The 20,210-nt window shown below is 39.3% G+C and overlaps 1 protein-coding gene across 2 annotated transcripts in view; it reads left to right on the top strand.

Annotated features, from left to right (window-relative positions):
- Positions 1–232: 232 nt before the first annotated feature.
- Positions 233–20,210, top strand: part of LOC134822696 (uncharacterized) — a 36,598-nt gene continuing 16,620 nt past the window's right edge. Inside the window, exons 1-2 of one of the 2 annotated variants that reach the window (XM_063833891.1) lie at positions 233–346; positions 1,376–1,406. In XM_063833891.1, the coding sequence (XP_063689961.1) occupies positions 275–346; positions 1,376–1,406 (103 nt within the window). In that variant the 5' untranslated portion in view covers positions 233–274. Of the gene's footprint in view, positions 347–1,375; positions 1,407–8,562; positions 8,793–20,210 lie in introns of those variants that run through there. The other variant, XM_063833892.1, reaches the window with a different exon arrangement.

The following is a 20,210-nucleotide window of genomic DNA, read 5'->3' as shown; positions in this document are numbered from 1 at the left end:
TGAATTAGTTGTTGTTCAATGTTACCAGTTTTGTAGTCCTGCAATGATATTCTCGCATTAATGTTCGAAGTTTTATTTGAGCGTCTTTGAACTTGAAATTAAAAACTAAAAATTTATCAAATTTTCATTTCTAATATAGAATTGTATTATTATCATCGGTACTATCATGGTATTTACTGTGCCGTATGTGACTGAGAACACCAACACAACTTCTTCATACACTTAATTAATTAATTAATTACATTTTATTAGGATGGTAAATGCATGACCGGGTATGGTAAGCACAATCACATCCCAACTTCAGATGTCCTCCTTGAACGAGCCCCTTGTAGCCGTACAACCAATCGTAAGTTATTATATTATTAGGACTTGTGTGTAATAGGTTTAATAATTTATCGTTAGTTACTATTGTAGAAAAAAGTTAACTAATTCATTGAAAGTTTAAAATAAGTTACAAATTCATTTGGGCCTGTTTGTTTAACGTATTGAATGAGGCCCCCCAAGCCAAGGTTTATGTTTATGTAGCTGAATAATTGTAGTATTGACCATTGTAGTACTGTGCGTAGTAGGTATCTGATGTCTCCGTCAGACTCTGACGGTCAGAGTAAGGAGAATGTATGTGATTGAGCTGCTCCAATGTATAACGAGATGGAGTTACTCTCGCAATACTTGGTATTATAATCATTTCCGGGAATTGTATCCCCGAAAAGTCGTGAACACTGGTAACTGATAATTTCCCGCAAGGATTGCCAGCCCAGTGGATTACATTTTAAATATGACTAGGAATCAAGTTTGGGAAGAAAAAAAGGCTATTTGCCACCGTATTATCAGGACAGACTGCGAGTCACCTCAGACTGGCTGGCGGGAAGTTTCAAAACAAATAACAGTTGTTTAACTTTGATCCACCAACCAACGTTTTGCCGGAAAAACGTTACAGTCAAGAATCACTTGATCGTACTGTCACCAAGCATCTAAGCCTGGAGCAAAAATAGTCAAATTAAATGTAGATGCTGGTACGCCTAGTGATGTCTCACCGTTATAACTGTGTATCACAATTATCGTATGTCCATTGTCCACTACACTGTGTGTAGTTTACATTTCCTATTTCTAATTTTTGGTGTCTTACAGTGCAGTAAGGGTGCGAGGTTCTGAGACATCCTCCGGCCGTGTTTTATAATAGTTGAGATTAGAAAAGTGAAATGTTTGATTCTTATTAGAGTGGCAAGGGTCATGATTCAATCTTCTCCATAATATTTTTCTCTCATGATACAAGATCAATTCAATCTAATACCGTTCTCGATTTCTCCACATCTAATCTTGTAAACGTACATAATAAACCGGAGGTAAAAGGTTTTAAATAATCACGCCCTTTCAGATGGAGTCAGGATCACAGTCTAGCGAGTTAGGTAAGTGAGGATCTTGAGCTTGTAGTTCTCAGTTAATTGTAACGTGTATGTAGAGTACACACTTCATTGTTGTTATACCCTAGCTGTGTGTCGGTAATTAGTCTGTAATTAGTCGGTAATTAGTCGGTAATTAATATGATGTGGCGCATGTGTTCAGGTCCCTAGTCGTGAAGTACGTTTAGTTGGCCTTATTTTCATCTCTTCTACAATCTACATTATACAATGTAATTCGTTATGATCTACGTTAAATAAACTACCTATTTTATACCTATACAATTTTACAATCTACAAGTTGATTAAATTATAATATATGTTCTACAAAAGTAAGTTACATAGAACGTGATGACATCAAATTTTAAATTCCTGCGTATCATAATTATAGTGGTCGCATATTTATATTACTGTTCACAGATATCGAATAACATTAAAGCATCGTTAGCATCTGGTCAGTGCACCTACCTATTAAACACTGTTTACTTTCTCCTACTATCCTCTAAATAATACAAATTTTGCGTTATTTCATAACTGCTCTTACTTGAATTTTAAACATAATTTATTCTCAAAATAATCGAAATGTTGCGATATTTTTAGCGTACGACTTGAACTGTTTTTACTTGAAAACGACAAGATAATATTTAAAAGTGAAGTGTAGTATATTGCGATGATGTCAACCCGTGAACCGCTGAGAGTTAAATGTAGTATATTGCAATGATGTAATGATATAACCTGTGAACCGCTACCTATTTTAACCATTATAATCAGTAATCACCGTTTCTACTTCACGGTTACCCGAGAATTGTATGTGTTCTCTCTCTCTCTCTCTCTCTCTCTCTCTCTCTCTCTCTCTCTCTCTCTCTCTCTCTCTCTCTCTCTCTCTCTCTCTCTCTCTCTCTCTCTGCCCACCCACGAAGTGCCAGATATTATGTTGCGCACGTTAAATCATTATTATGCAGTTCAACTTTCCTCAATTCTAATAGGTATTTTAAATGCAATCCTACCGTTCTTTATGGAGAGACGGCGACAGATTCTTGTGCATTGCGAAGGCCTTTTTAAAATGCAGCGTATCCATTTGATATCAAATTCATGAAATCAAAGTTTGGGAGTTCTGCTAAATATTTAATGGTTCGCTACGAAATTAGATATATATCGACGAAATGATAAATTTATATAAAATGAAAGTTAATGGTCGCTCCTGTTCACCTGGCATCTAATGCACCACAAAATATGTCTCATCTTACTACTTGTAATGCCGAGTGGATATTATACATAATATAAAAGTTCTCTTATACTTGGTGCGAGGTGTATCACCAGGTGACTACACACGTGACCGAACAGGTGACGATCTTACCCAGACAAATAGTTGTGTACATAATTATCTCCTCTAAACCGGTGTAAGAGTACTGAGTAGGTAATTTGAATATTCTTAACTTGTTACGCTGGAGTTAGGATACAGGGTTATGGTAACATAATACGCTTGTACTTTAAAGATTCGTTGGTCACACTTTGGTTAAATTAAAGGCAAGGGAATATTACGGTCTAGCTATTAATAAAGTTTGGAGGGAGGAGTATTATAAAGTATTATAGAGTATTATAGAGTATTATAGAGTATTATAACGTCTCGCCATGTTAAAAGGGGAGTGGTGATATCCCCTCTCAACATCGCCACTCCTATATTATTATATCTCTCGAATATCTCCCATCATAAACAATGGTATTATATTTGTATTTCACGTCACTTAGTCCATATTATATCTACTCGCTGCTGATACCACCCATCATAAAAGAGAGCACGGTTTCTTTTGTGACGAGAAATTTAACTAATGCAAATGTTGAGTTGTGTCAGCTTTCTTCCTGGACACTCGCTGTGTGTGTGTGATATTAATGGTCACACAATAATATGTTGTGTGTCTTATCATCATTGTCATAATAATGGTCACACTCTATTCCACACTCACACAACTTTTCTGTGATATCTCTAATTGTTGGGCACGCGCGCGCACAAATTGCATGATAAATGTGAGTACCGACTACCGGTAGTTTTATTTGGAGCGTTTAGCCGTTGGGAAAGTGTGTGGTATTCAACGAACACACAATGGTTACAGGTTATTATGTGAACAGTGTCTGAGTGTTTACTTGGGGACTCAGTAAACGGTTTGTCGATGTCTATAAAACGGTGGTTGCGGCTTTATTTCTGTCGTCTTCAGGGGAAGAATATAAAGGCTATTTTGAATATAGTGTGTACTTGAGAGGGAATCGTTTAGTGGTTATAGACTAAAAGTCAAGTACTGTGATAATCTTAACTTAAAGTATACCGTCGTATTGTTTGGGGATTATTTGGCCTTTTTTACAGTATGACTTTTTTTACAGTATGGCTGAACCGATTTTAGGTTTTGAACAAAATACCGTACCGGCTGATCCCGGACAAGATAATTAAATGCCATCGTGGTAGGTAGGTGGTCTTCTTTACAAAAAAATTGCATGCAACCTGTAATCCGACGTGAAGGTGATCGCAGTCCTTACGGAAGAATATAAGGTCTTCATTTTCCTATATTTAATTATATAAATATAACGATGAAGTGTAAACCCCAGAATTATCCAGTACACTTACTGAGCTTGGTGTCACTTGGCCACTAGGAAAGCTGGGATTGGCCGTAATTTATAGAAATATAATATGTTCTTCGTAACATTCATTCCTCTAAATTGAAATACGATTCAAAAGTAGGAAAGATAAAAGGTAGTTTAAAAGTTTGAAATCGCAATTTCAAGTCGCCAATCTTCTAAACTGCCGCAACACGAAGACATGAATTTCTGCAGAAAGATGTTGATATCGTTTTATGTCAATATTGCATATTATTGATAAATCAATATGCAATATTGGAATAGTCTGTGCTCGCTGCTCATATTCAGGGAAGTTTCTACAAGTTGATCAAGTCGCCAGCAATCTCTTCTACTGCAACATGTCCGCGTTTCTGTAGAAATATGTTGAAGGATGTGTTGGCATCGTTTTAAGTACGGCTTAACATCGGGATGGTTATGTTCATTGCTATGGTTTATTATTGAGTGGGCGGGAAGTAAATCGTTGCAAAATTTCTCATTCTTCAGCCGATCTTTAGTTACAATGATTCATACTTCGACATGCCTGGATGGTTAATATGATGAAGTTGAAACTGTTTTGTCATTTTATCCATTTCCTCGTTACTGCTGTACAAATTTGTATGTTACTTTTTTATACTATTAAGGAATTATACTCTAGAAGCTTTGTTTCGTAGTGTCTGAAATTTTTGGTAGGGAGGATCAAGAGGGTAGATCTTAAGAGGGTCGACCCTCGACTCTACCCCGCCCTATCAAGTAAGTGACAGAGATCTATACCCTACCCCGGCTTATACCGTGGGAGTATCAGAAGTGTGCAAAGCTGTGGCGATGGACTGGGCGGTAATTTGCTTTGTTATTTAAAGTAACGATAATCACGCTAATATTCTGGAATTAATGCCGTGATTCATTGTGCTGAGTGAGGTGGCAGTGAGTAAATGATATTGATCTTAAGATCGACCTTTTTGATCCTTATTATTAGCTTTTCAGTAATTCTCTGCAAGACAACTTGTAGATAATGCACTTTGGTTACAAAATTTACAATATTTACACAATCTACAAGATTTACTACACTCTAGCATTTTCCCTTTAATTTAAATCGTTTTTGTAAATATCTCCTATTTACCAATAAAGATAATCAAATCAGGTCGTGATAAAGACTTCAATAAAACTTCTAATCCGCATGTATTAAATAACCATGTATACACCGAACATTTCCTCCTCCTGCCTGCACTTATTAAAATTATGCCCCCAAATAATGGTCGATGTGCTTCATTACAGGTACCCTTCCGACTTTCTGAATAATTACACCAGTACTACTGGGGCCGGGGATCATATATTTCATTACCGCGACAAATTGCGCCACATTTTTCCTGATTTGACAGCTTGGGCCCCAGGCGAGCGAGTGACCCTGTACTCGATATTTGGTTTAATGCATTTGCATTAGGTGGTGTTTAATCTTACTATTCGTTAAAATGCGATATTACACCATTACCATGCAGTGTATATTCCACATTATTCCATGCCGGACAATATTTGACATTCCGAGGAATTGGAGGCACGAAATTTCCTGAATATTTCCATTAAACGGCAACGGAAGGTGCTGGAAAATATTATCCTGGTGTAGTCGAGTATTATGTAGAAATTTGATGTTGGTATTCTATTGTGTGCTCGGAATAATAATAAATATTTGTATTTATAAATGTTTCTCGTTCAATTAAAAGGAGCAGTACCGGTACCCTTCTGTGTACCTTGATAAGTTCTACTGGTTTTAAATTCTTCACCATCCACAACCAAAGGAAGTTAACCATAACTGATAACTACCCGGAAAATGTGTTTAAAAACACTCGGTTTGGGGTGTCAGCCACCAAGAGACCAACCTGATAAACTTCAAAACAATTAAACTTTGCCTCAGTTCCTAATCTTCTTAGCCGACTGCGAGTCACCGGAATTAAGAATCGCTCATGAAATCTAGAGGACTAAACACGTGTATGTATATATAGAGTGCTGCATGTACACTTAACATTCAACGGTCTTGTTTCTCCGGAAGAGGTATCTAAAGGCGCGCCGTGTGTGCGTTCCGTATCAAATGCTGCTATCCTTCAATAACGGGACAAAAAACTCAAGATTAGCAAACTACTAGCAGGTTTCGGTACAAAGTCAAATAAAGTACTCTACAGATAGAGGTTGCGCGGTGCGCGATCAACGCGCAATATGTGCGCGTTTTCCTAATTTGGATACGAGCCCAAAGCTTTGCCAATAAAAGTTCCGAAGATGTGAATTTTATCAATAATTCAACATGAAAGATGTCTGAGGCTGGTCTGCTTTACTCTGGCCACACCTTGTCTCCGGACGCAATGCCAGTACTGTTATACTCTAGCTCGTATGCTAAAACGCTTAACCACAACATTTCCCGATTCCCTGTCGACTTCATTAACCCCCATTTAACACGTCATATCGGTTACAAATTATTAAATTAGCGGAATCTGTCACTATTCGATTAATACCTGTCTTCATTCCGACCAAGATTGCGAAATTGCTTCGAACTCTCTTGAACTTGACGTATCTTCCTCGCTGTATGGCAGGCCGGAGTCATGTTCGGTCGTTTCTTACATGTTCAACTCCGAGTTTTAAATATGCGAATAGAATTATTCCTTCTCTGTAATTGTCTTGTAGAATTTCGTAAACTCAATCCTCTCAACAGCACATTTAATTTCTAATTACGTACCTCCGTCCTTGAACAATGCAAATGAGCAGTCATAATGGCATAGTTTCGCAGAATTTTGGCGCTCGAATCAAATCTTCTCATCCTGCGTCAATCCAGAACGTTGTTTTGAACGTTTTCAAACCGTCTACTTTAAATTAACAATCTTGTATGAGATGAAGTGGATGAGGTCGGCTCTCATTGAACGAGTGTGCCGCATCATAGTTCACACACTAATACGAACAGGAGGGAGAATTTGGCTCAATTCCAACTCTTGAGTTATGTTAAACAATTACCGAAATTCATTCAGACTGAGAATGAATTTACGGTAATGATCTAGACGCTGCCCGTTGTTTAGTTTTGTATGAGGCCTCCAGGGCTTGTTGAAATATTATTCAGTCATTCAGGCTTTGTTATTTGCTCATGGATCCATTTCAAGATTGTATAATTACATTTTTGTTTGTCAGCAGAATATAATGATGCTTTAATCATATTTGGGGGCCTTTAAAGAGTTTAATTTTGTTCTCTGCCTTTAAACTTTAGGTACTGTAATGGATCTGAAAATAAAGCCGCTTACTTAGCCTCTCTTTGAACTCTCAACTTTCACAAATCGCTTGAATCAAAGAATGCTTATTGTTTTGTCATTTGTTAGTACATGTGTACAAATTACTAACAAAATATAACTCTCTGGCAACCATTTCCCTTGGCTCTTAAAAGCAATTCATCAAACTTAGAAACGCAAGTTATAAAATACTTGTTTTCTGGAGATTGGTATCCATTCGCCGAGACAAAATCACCCAATGAATTTAAAGCTTCTGTTATATGATCTAACCACTACCAACGCAGAATTTCTTGGTGTTCAGACAAACTTCATATGATCAAGTAAATCAGGAGTATTAGAACCGTTTGTTATTAAATAAAGTTAAGCAATTTAGGAGCAGTTTGCTGAAGGTAAACTTAATTACTAGCGTAACAGTTCATATTTATCTAATTCGACCCTTACACACGAATTAGTTTCAGACAAACTTCATACGATTGTAAATTTTGAGCATTTAGAATTGTTTGTTATTGAACAAAGTTAAGCAATTTAGAAGTATTTTGCTGAAGGTAAAGTGGATTGCTAACGTATCGGACATCGGTTCATATTTAATATTCATCTCGGTTACTCAGGGCTGGCTATGGGCCTGGGCTCTTGCCAAATCATTTTAATAGTTCTCATTTCTCAAACTTTAATTGTTGGGAGTTATGTTTTTAAACCATCGTCGCGTTTGATCGACACATTTCCTCTGCTTCGTCGCTGGAAGCACCTCGGGGTCGTTACTTTTCTAATGTTAATGAACATCTTTCTCTCCATATATTCATGATCTAGGTGAGAAGGGTCTTTCAAGCTAAATTAGATAATTGTAGGAAGGTTTGTAATGGTGCTGCTCACATAATCGTCTGAACCAAATCAAGGCAATCTCCAAGGGGAGGATCGATTATGTAACAAAGCTTGGGAATCACGAGGTTAATCCTGGTGATCAGTGATAGATTAAAACCACATGCCGTACCCTGGTAACTTTAGTCTCCTGCGTATATAATGAGCGAGCCGTATGTCGAGCTTGACTCTTTTAAAGCAGCTAGCTCGATTTTCGGACCAATCGAGCGGGTGCATTTGATCACGTGACCCCACGGCAACCAATGACGTTGCTAACAGCAACAACATATCACGTGCTTATTCGAATGTGCTAAATAGCTTCCACCCTGGTTTCAGAGGCCCGGTGGGCTGCATGTGGACAACCTTGTATTAGTCACACCACATGACTTCTTATTATGGGTCACACGATGCTGCTAACCTGCCCTCATTGGCTCACAGTCGCACCGTTTTTCCCGATCATGATCGAGCAATTGTGAGAGTATAATAAGCTCCGAGCTCCGTTCGGGCTAAGGGTCAGTGTTAAGTGCAGTTTTGCGAAAATTTGGCGGGTATATATTTATGATCGGTACATTGCACAGCTGGCCAGCATTGCTTGAAGTTATCTGTAACGATATGTTGTTGGTTTCCAAATCCGCGGTTGACGAGGTTAACCTCCCAGCTCTTCTCAAGAAATTATGTGAGTAAACCTGTTCGTAGTATAACACGTCTTGTAAAACTGTTTATTGAAACAGTAAACCTGTTCGTAGTAAACTAATTGTAAACCTGTTACTTGACTTGTACAGTGTAGTTCTGTGGTATTTGCTGTGTCTAGATAGTGGGCGGATGTTGATTGGCGCCTACTATTTGTACTGGAAAGTTGTAATGTTGTGGTGAGAAGTGACTGTTAAGCGATCTCGTCCAACTGGTATGATCAACAGAATTCTATAGAACTGCCTCGTTAAGTCGGCGGTTTTAGGAAATGCTTTCGAAGGAAACATTCGCAGTTGTCTGAAATTATGAGGAGCGGGAAATCATTGACTGCGACTGTGATAGTTTAATTTAACGACGATTTGTAGAGTAAACCATCCCAGACACATAACCCGGTATCTTGATCCGATTAAAATAGTTAACTCCCAAAATTGTGGGAATTGTCAACCCGCGAAGAAATCTAATAAGAGAATTTTAATTTAACCGATTAAACCAAATTTTAAGTAGGTCAGCTGGTGTATTAATAAGTAACTTGTTACCTCCAGGGCAGTCAGGAACTGCACTTCAGAGAACTCAAATAGCCCTGACACTTGGCCAGCTGCCCTAGACTATATCTGCTTTTGGTCGGATCTGTCGTTCTTGTGAGCGTAGTAGTAACTCTGAAGCTGCACTTTCTGGATAACATTTGTAAAGATAATAAGTAGGCGTGACAAGGCCTCGAATTATCCAACTTATCCCGTTATCTGGTTATCAACATACTCCTAGCTGGAATTTTAGAAATACCATTCTTAAGATAGTGTGGTTCTCGACAATTCCCTTGGCTATCACTTATCAGTAGAGATTCACAGGAAAGGAAGCGTTCACTGTTGTTGTTTGGGCGTGTTTTCGGTCTTATCGCATCGAATTACACCAATAGAAATAAAAGAAGTTAGTTTGCTGGGGCCTTGCCAAGTCTCTTGACTGTATATTGTGGGCCTAGCTAAGAACGTGAAAATATGCAAGCTAGCTCTCACACACATTTGTATGTGTTCCCTAGCTTTATAATTATAGTCATTGCTTTATTTTAGCTTTAGTTTGATGTTCTGGTATGTGCTTTAAAGCTGGTCACTGCTATTCCTCTACTACACCCTTACCACACCCTTACTACACCCTCTACTACACCTCTACTACACCCTCCAAACATACACCCCCATTCACAGCTCCTGCTTTATTTGGATACTTACCAAATTTATAATGAGACCCTGTAACTGTCCTTTGTAATGCTCGATTATACGGTCTGGGACATGGTCAGTAAAGTAAACTATTATCAGGCGCGCGCGTTCATCCGTAGCCAACTGTTCTCCACCAGCTGTTCAAACGTGGAATTAGTAGTGAAGTTACCGATATTGCTTTGATTTGGACAATAGGAACATATCTTGTGTAGTGTCTTTCTGTAACAAAGTTAGCAGCTAGAGCTGACTACGGAATTACTGGTGAAGTTACCAAGAATATGCATCGATTTGAACAATAGGAACATAACCTATTTAGCACCTTTTGTCCTTTCTGTAACGACTTCAAGTTAGAGCTATATTCAGGCCTGTAACATGCTGCCATCTCATTCCCTTCTACTACAGAACTCGTTCTGCTTCAGAACTCTTTCAAATTTGTCAGCTTACTTTGTTACCGCCACTTTATTTCAGAGCTAGAAATTACAACGGTCTCCACTATCTCAGACCAATCCAACCCTGAATAATGATAGGGCTGTAGATTAAGTTATTTTATTAAGTTATATAATATATAAGGTTATTTTATTAATATATGACAGGTTAAGTGGGTATTTAGAGCAATAAAGCTGCCCTGCCTCGTGCGCTGCGTTGGTCGAGGCACCATAGCTTCCTTTGTAATTTCAATACAACTCATTTCTGGACAATTTGTCGTTTAGTATGTCCATAAGTTCACCATGTTGCTGATCTATTCGCTTAGCAAAATTACTCGGCAGCCATATCGACAGTCGGTCTCGTGTAAATGATATTTTCAGCCTCATTTCAGACTTGTTTTCAGCATATTTCAGCAGTGACCAGTGGTAACCCTGATACAAGTCTCAGCCGTCACTCTGAGACCACTCCATCGTATTCAATCTATCTCTCGTGAAAGGAGAGCTTTAATTCTATCTAATTTACAATCTCTTGCAAGAGGAGCCATAATTCTATCTATTTTACAATCTCTTGCAAGAGGAGCCATAATTCTATCTACAATATTAGAGCAGTAGATTGAGCTACCAGATCATTACGCTTTCAGATTGTTGACGGCTGTACCATGTCGCCTGCTTGCATGTCTAAGGCTTAGACATGATACCACCACTTTCTTTTGATATGTTTACCATTCTTACATGCAGCTATGCAGTGCAGCTTGTATTACGGAGATAACAATCCCATCCTTGCGAGATCGACCGTTAATTTATATATTCTGACTCGTCGCTTCCTCTCAAATGATCTTGACAGACGTTTATAACATAGCTAAGTTGACTATATTAGCACCAGATATTGTACGAGGTGGGGAGCTGAGCCCAAGTATGACCGGTAATAAATCCTCACATCACAGACCATTAGATCGTTTTACTGGCCACTTAGCGTAAAGACTTATTTCATGCTTTAGTTCCATAGAATAGCTTGGTTGACGTTGTTGCAGCATCTATCTGAAGATCTGATCTATTGAACAGGTAGCTTGATGTCAATATGTAGGCGGTCTGTGGGAATTGTTCCAACCCAATACTTGCTAGATTTTAATATTACAGGAGCTTCTTCAGCAATATTTGTTAGATATTAAAGCAAGAACTCTTATACTTGTTGCTGACTGGTTGTATATAGACTAATAACATACCCCAGACAACTAATAATACTCCCCTCGGCCTCTCTCCCCCATTTCTCTGGTTAAACGTTACTCTTGTCACTTCTTACCCCCTATTTAAAAGGTTTTCTAACGTAATATCTCCAAAACCACTCTTTCAGAGCAAGGTGCTGCTCTCAAAGGTGACAGACACGCTCCCGTTTTAGATTGTATTAGCTCAAATAACCGGTTGCAGTCTTGTAAATACTAAATGCCCACCACATACTGTAATATTCAAGGTTCGTTTTTACGAATATTGATTGGACTTTCTTACTCAGCTCACAGTTAGATGCAAGGTACATTAATAAGGCTCTTTAAGGGCACCGCGCATATTCAGGATGTAGTATAGAACGTTCTAGAATGTTAGCCCTTTATATATTGCTGAAAATAGCTCCAATATATTATAGTTATGTTAATAGAGAGTTCAGTCTCTCTATTTTGCTTTTCAAGCTCAGTTAAATGAGCGTATATAATAATGTATAACTTTCAGTTTCTAACGTTATAGACTATTAATAACTTCCACCTGCTGCCCTCATATAACTACAATTTTTCAATTTGTCTAAGATCACGACTAATATAGTAATATAAGCCAACTTACTAGCCCACCATGCGAGTTGAATTAGTTGATAATATGTTTAATAACTTTAACTAAGACTAAATTATCAAGTGTTAGCTCTATAATTACTACCTGGGGCACCACTAACGGTTGGGCACCACTTACTGTGGGGTGCTAGTAACGGTGTTATGTAGATCTCTCTTACAGCCAAGTTATTGGCGATATACAGCTTGTAGATCTGACAGTATAACGTGCCCGCAGTTAATTACATGTAGATAATTCAGAGCAACCTGGAATATTTGATCAATGATCTACCCTATCGTTACTGAATACCAATGTTACAACAATTATTGTTGTTAGCTCTTGTGGTGATAATCACATACAGGTTTTATTATCTTGACGTTCAATTTTATTTTGTCGGTGTATTAAATGCTTATTTCGTTTAAAAGTTTCTGGTTGGTTTCTGGTTAGAGTCAGCAAGAACAATGTTCAAAAGAATGTTCTTTTTGCTTACTGAGTCTAAACAGAAACCATCAGAAATTCTGACGGATGTGCGTCAAGAGTGTTAAAGAATTATCGTTACACTACCGTGACCAACGACCGTGCCAAAATCTAGTCAGGACATAAGATTAAGAAGCAGTTAGATTGACACACTGCCAAGTCAAGCAGCTTCACTTACTGATACTAATCAGCTCTAAAATTAAGTTAAGCTGGGTTATTAAACCGGATTATGTCTCAATCATTGTTACCCCTTCTAATTACCCCCTTTCCGTTATTTGAACCCTACTTATTACTCACCTTATTTGCATAATTGCTTGATAAATTCCGCTTTTGGCTCTGATCTCACTTCTAATTAAAGCTTTTGGTAGTGGTCCATAATGGCTAATAATCACTAATTAGTTGTATTGAGTTGCCAGCTACTCCTCCTCCGCTTTAATACCGCTGTGTAGCTGTGCCAGCTAACGACTCCGGAATGTTCAGTTGTGTTCAGACACGTTTACTGTAATTAGTAAAGATCGTGGCATTTCCCGCTTCTTCGTGACCACATCCGATCCGGCCATTTACATCTCTACTGTGATTTTCAGAGCTCAACATATTGAACCTCACTATGATGTTTCTTGCTTTAAAACTTTCGGAGAGTTCTTTAGAACTTCAGAGGTTCGTGAAATGAATCACAAAATCACCATCTAATCTCTGCCAGAGCTAAAGATGGCAGTTAATAAGTTATTAAACATCAGCATTTATTAAATACCGGCGAAATTTCAATTTACTTAATAGCTTTATTAATAACCTCTTACTTGTAACGTTTCAAGGCATTTATAAGTGACATTATATAACGAATTCCTAAATTAAGCTTTTAATTGACGTCACACCCATAGCAGAAGGGAACGGACATGTCATTTCCTTGGTATCTCCCCTGCTGCTTTGGATTAGGTTTAAGAATGCAGTGTGGTTAAGGGTGTGGTTTTGGTTAAGAGGCCTCATTTAAAGTTCAAAATTGGAGGGTGTGGTGTTGGTTAAGAGGCTTTATTTAAGGTTTAAAATTTGAGGTTGGGGTTTAGCGTCGTGGGACAGCTAGTCTGTCCGGAGCTTTACTACCCCTCCTACATATACATACACCTACCTCTACTACACCTTTACAACACCTTTACAACACCCTTCTTGTTCCTACTCCAAGATAAACACACTTTACAACAATGTACGTGTCCATTTCTGTGATGTTGTATTATACCGGGACAATCCCACAAATAAGCGCTTGAAATCTTATATTTATATTTACAAGAGCCGCGTGTATTATATTCTCACATAGCAGTGTGACTGTGTGACTACAGCTGTGACTACCGCCGTGACTACGACTATAGTCACACACCACCTCTCTCATTCTCGTAGTAACACAAAGACTCCATCTCTGTAGTTATCTCTGATCTTTAGTTTCCCTCGTATTATCAACACACAGTTAGACTAAACTTCTGTTGTTTGACCTCATCATTATCTCTCTGTTTTAACTTTATTATCTGTCACAGTGCTGTATAACTCTAGTGTTGTACGTCGCCCCACTTCGTCGCTTATAAAGACAGTGAAGGCTCTAAAGCCTTTACACTTCACAGTATACATCAGTCTACAACACTATGACACTGCACAGTACCCATATATGAATCAATCGTCTCGCCGTATAATAACGCTTTGAGACAGTTGCAGGGAACATGTTTCTTATTAGTGCGAAACAAAAGGGTGGGCACTTGTGAGATCCCGCCTTGCATGGTCACGTCACTGCTAGCTACATTTCTACTCAGCGCTTTCCTTTATCCCTCTCTCTGTCACTCTCTGGCTTTGCTAATATTAATTTGTACACTCTACTGTGCTACACTGTTTGAATATGTCACACGTTTTGTATCGGTTTTGTGGTATTATATGTGTTTTGTGGTATCAGGTATGTGTTACTGCAGTGTAGGGTAGTGTGTGCTAGTTTTGCACTTTTAACAGTGTCCAGCCACATTGCACACCGCACCCACTCTCAACAAACAAACAGTGCTGTTCGCTGCTAGCTAGCAATAACCCGCCTCTGGCTAGCCAGCCAGCACAATCACCTGTTACTTCTGTTAGCTGTACGTTGTTCTCCATTCCTCAAATAGAACTGTTGCAAGCGTTACGAAGCCGTTCAACTATCATATCTCCCTCGGTATAACATATGTCAGTACTGTTAGAGCAGTAGATATATGGCATTTTGCCTGCCAAACTGTACGAGATATAGGTGGTCTGTGTCGTCCATGCTTTCTAAGTTTAAAGTCTGCGTTTTTTTGCTTGTAATCACAGTCTGTTGCTGAGTTAAACTGTGTGAGCTGCTGGAACGCTGCCAGTTGTAGCTGCATACCGTTAGTTGTGGTCTGTGTTTGCTTACAAATATATACGTTTTAGTGTGCAAGTGCAAGCTCTTACGACTATTCTATCTCTGCGATTGTTGTTTGCGAGAGTTATCTGTAGTATTTGATATTTCGTTACAGACTTACATTAAACATTGTTGAATGTTACGGCATTTTTAGAATATTTGTTGTTCTCGTTAACGATTGTGAAGAGTTCTTCAGTTGAGGCAGACTTTCAGTCTCACACTTGGAATGTGACACCCGTCAACCGTTCTTCGAATATCGGTCATGTGACACATCATGTGACACACCACCAATATGACCATATCTGGGCATACTGGTACACGTCACACCACGTGACAGACCGTGTGACAGCTCACACCACGTGACACATCACCATGTGACACTGCAGTTATTATAACCTTTCAGCGCTCTTCATTTACAGTAGTAAACGCTTGGTCGCAGGACTATGTGAGGCCCTGGCTCGCTGCCCGACAAACGCCGAATATTTCGTACTTTACAAGTGCCATATCATGGCACATTTCCAACTATTAAAGCTTCATACCATGGCATATTTTCAATTTTTGAAGTGTTTCTTGCCGATATCTGTCACACCCTGGCTGGCAGCCAGAACCAGATATCCGCACTTCTTGTTACATACCCGTCAATTATATTAGCAGCGTTGTACCGCTCCATTTCACTACTCCAGGATACTCTCACGGGTTTCCCGGCGACTGTGTTACAATGTAACGCTCGTATATATATAACATAACGTTATATTGGGAGATGACTCAACTAGTTTCCCATGTCAGCTCTACCTAATCTCTGAGTATAGGATATTCGTACTGAGTAGCGTGGTTTCCTTTTCCGAGGAAACTACCACGTTTTGTGTTCCTGTAATGATGATGACCGATGACCGTCCCAGCAGTCACCACGCTGTCGGGTGCTTATTAGCAGCTGCTCAGTTCCCTGATTACCTTATTACTGTCATTCTCCCCCGCGGCGGAGGACTAGTGATCTTTTATTATCAGATATCATCACTTTTTGTGTTGGACGTTTGCCTAGATTGGTGTCCAGTCACCTTTTGTGCTGCAAGGTTTGAATTTGTCGTCTCTTATTATCTTACACTCTCCCTCGCTGCGTTATGATTACTTTATTGGATCTGTATTAGATGTGATGATTATTTATTGCTTTATATATTGCGTTATGTGGTCGCGATATTAATATCCATTATCCATTAATAACGCACAATAGCTCTCCATTATGTTGGCCTTGCTGGCTGGTTGCCAATTATTTCCAAATCCTGGCACTGATCCAAACACGAGAAGACTAGAAAGGTGATTGTTAGGCGGCCGGAAACCGACAGTGCCTCATTAACACACTGCTCTCCTGCACACACATAGATATTATACCCAATTACCGGGTATTAGAGAGCCATTAGTTCACACGGGGTCCTGCTGCCATATCTTGCGTGTAGACGTGGGGAGGTGTTGTCCACCTTTTCTTTTTGAAGCTTTCTTTGTTTGGGTCAGCTTGAGAGATGAGAAGTAGTCTCTTTTATTTGTCAAATTTCTTAGTATTAATGTTGTACACGCACTGTAATAATTAACAGTAAAGATCACGATTACTGGTCTTGGCAGCGGTTAACATTATACAATGATATGTGCCTATCTGTCCGCTATAATTACTTCTATAGCCTTCACAGGAGTGTTATAACATTTCCTGTATCTTGCCAATATCTTGTACCATGCATGTCACGTGTCAGCCCACGTGTCACCATGTACGGTGCTCTCTTATTGGATAGATTGGTTGCACGTGCGGGAATACTGCCCGAAGATTGGCTGAATCCAGGACCTCGCCCTCATTATTATTATCTTCCTGCAAGGTTCCATTTCACGGAGCGCCCTCACACTATAAACTGCTATTACTATTATTATTGTTCACTAGAGCAACACACGGTCCTGCGCGTTTAGCTCAAGCAAAGATTATTGTCTGGTGACACGTCATATTTGTAGGATTTAGTTTAAGAAATAACTCTGATAAAATGATTTTCGGTGCTTTAACGCCACCATAAATGGTCAAATCGAATATTTGACCTCCTATCATATAATTTCATTTAAATCTTTTAAATTCTTCGTCGCCATTAGATTTAGGAACGGAAAGTGCTTCTCTGCATAGTACAGCTGCGGTGACCTGCGAAAATTGATTATTAAAAGTAGTTTTATTACATTCAATTTTATATTCCTGGGAAAACGTTATCAATAAAAGTTATATGCCTTGAATTTTTTGTTTTTGCAAGTGACCTCATTCACCCCGATAGTATTTATATTTATATTTATATATTATATCCTTCTAAGCCATTAACCGAGTCAAGTTGACCAAGCAAGCCCTTTTAATATCGCATATATTCAGTTAATCTCGCACATCTCCACTTAGATATTGAATATATGACCAACCCATATGGTCCCGTACTTACATAATATGGTCCCGTACCACGTACCATTATTGACTGTCTGAGCTTGTTCCTACGCACCTGGCCCCACACGCCGTGTTCCTAGAGCACCTTCCTGGCTTGTGGTGGAGTTCTAGAATCATATTATAATTATTGAACGAGAACATTCTGCGAGACCTTTAAACACGTAATCTTGACGTAATCTTCTTGAGCTTCCCAGATTAAACTTTATTTTTACTAAATACCTGTTCTGGTGCCAGCTATGATCTGTGTTAGGACCCAGCTGTGAGCTCTATTGCTACTAGATAAGCGAATTAATAGAGTTAAATTTTACTGGGTCACGTTTGAAATATGCTCGCCAGTTTATTTTTGAACTTAATTCCTGTTCCGATGACCGTTGTTAGCTATTTAAATCTATATTTTTGGGCACAGCTGGCCCTTAGATCATACAAATTCCTCTTACTTTTCAAATAGTAAATATGATCTAAAGTGCGGGAACCCTGTTCTAGCCAGCTGAAACCTAACCAGACAGAGTGACTTCATGTGAAGTATCAGGTCCAGATATCTGGAGGAGCTGAGTAAGAAGTAAGGATCATTAGTGAGGTTTACTCTTTACCAGCTGGTCACTGAACCTTGTGTCTCCCACTTGTACACCACGTCCTGTGTTCTGAGGAACTTTGCGGGGCTTTAGATTTAAAAATCCGTGACTCTATTCCCCGAGAGTTTCCACGCCAACTGGCGGGAGCTCTGCCCACACTACGCGCCTCGTTGTGTGAATCCGGTTTTTTTGACCCACGCCATGTGGCCCGTCAAAACATGGCGTAGTGTGGGCAGACATTCGGGGAATAGAGGCGTAGTGTGGGCAGGCCCTAACTCAAGTGCGGTCCTTTTGTTAACACATTTTAAAGGTCAAGTTCGCGATTAGAAATTACTTTAATCGTGTTTGATTTGAGATTAACGGTTATTATATAACACTGATGTAGTTGTTTCCGGTAACCAAATCCAGGACCCACACCCAGTGATTTCAAGCCCTGCATCTATATTACTGTGCCACGTCCTCACCCGATTAGCTTATCATGATTTTATTTAACACGTTCTTCTTTAACTTTATTAAATGTCAAAATGTACCAAGTATTGTTTTTCAGAAACGATAATCGAATTCCTTGGGTTCTTTAATTCCCAGGGTTCCATAATTTGGTTGTGTTCTCATTGGAATGGCCACCTCCCTTTTTCTCATTTTCTTCGACTACTCAACCTAAGAATATCCCAAATTTGGAAATTTAATAATTCTAACTGGACATTTACTTTAAGCATCATTTTAGCATGAAAATTGCGGGAATGTAACAATATACCCTTTAATTTTCCCCGGTTTCCCCAATCTAATTCGTACAATACAAGTTGTACTGGTTTCCTCCAAATCGCGGTGAATCCTAACTTCACGTCGGGGAGAGAGTGGGAAATATTTGATATCCAAATTAGAGTGAAGTTGGAACAGTTCCCTGGTATGCGAGGTGTTCATGGCATGTGATGGGAAAGTGCCGTACAAACTACCCTCGTATTCTTACTTTGAGTAGCTTCCTTTGGTTCGTGAACTTAGTACCCCGCCTACCCTCACATTTTGGTAATTTTCTTGTCTCTGAAAATGTTTGGGATTAACTGCCATTTTAGTTGCCATATACGGAAATATTGTACATATCTTTAGCGAGCCGGACATTTTATTATTTTAGTTTCATTATTCGGCCATTCGGGGAATACGCCTATCTTTAGTTAATATTATATCTTTAGTTAAGTCAGAGCCGTTGTAGTGTATGTAGTATTTAAGCAGGCCTATTTCACAAATATAACCAAGATCTTGCGCCTTCCTGCATGAACTGTGCATGATCCTGACAATTAGAGTACGCCACGTGATCAGTAACTCACGTGACCTCAGTAGTATCAAGAACATTCTGGGAACAGGCTCACGTACCGTTCACTCGCTAATCGACCTCTCTTGTCCTACATTTCTCCAGTTCCACTGGCTTATACTCGCATTTCCCAGGCTCGGATTGGTTAATATACCATGGTTCTTGTATTTTATTGGCTGCTGGACTTGAAGTTCTGTTCTCTGATTGGCTGAGAGCTAGGAACTCTTGTTTGCTCTGCGTGTGTGTCGCCGCCGCGTTCATATCCGGGAGCGTGTGAATCACTCTCGCAAAATGTTTTAAGTACTCTCTCCACAGTTCGTTTCACTTCCGGCCACCTGGACCCCTCCAGCCCCACACTTCTTCAACCCTTCATACGTGTTTCCTACATCGTACCTTGTACTTATACCTTATGTCTCTCTTGAGAAACTCCTTCTGATATTCAATACATCTTGAGGAGAACTTTCATCAGCGCACCCCCTGGCCCTGATGATTAGTGAATGAGTTAGTTCGTGGAGCCTCCTGGCACCTCACCAGGGTGGTCTGGTAATTGTACTGTCAGAGGAGAGAGAGAGGGGTATTCAGTATAAGTGGTGTTATTAACAGAATCACAGAGCACCTCTTATAGTACCCGGGCACCTCTAACACCCTCCGCTCTCGCTCTCTCTCTCTCTCTCTCTCTCTCTCTCTCTCTCTCTCTCTCTCTCTCTCTCTCTCTCTCTCTCTCTCTCTCTCTCTCTCTCTCTCTCTCTCTAGTCTCCCCACTATTATC

The sequence above is a fragment of the Bolinopsis microptera genome, chromosome 11, assembly GCF_026151205.1.
Source record: "Bolinopsis microptera isolate Bmic1 chromosome 11, MBARI_Bmic_1.0, whole genome shotgun sequence".
Lineage (NCBI taxonomy): Eukaryota > Metazoa > Ctenophora > Tentaculata > Lobata > Bolinopsidae > Bolinopsis > Bolinopsis microptera.
Note: the sequence above shows the minus strand (reverse complement) of the source record. Positions and strands in the feature narration are given on the sequence as shown.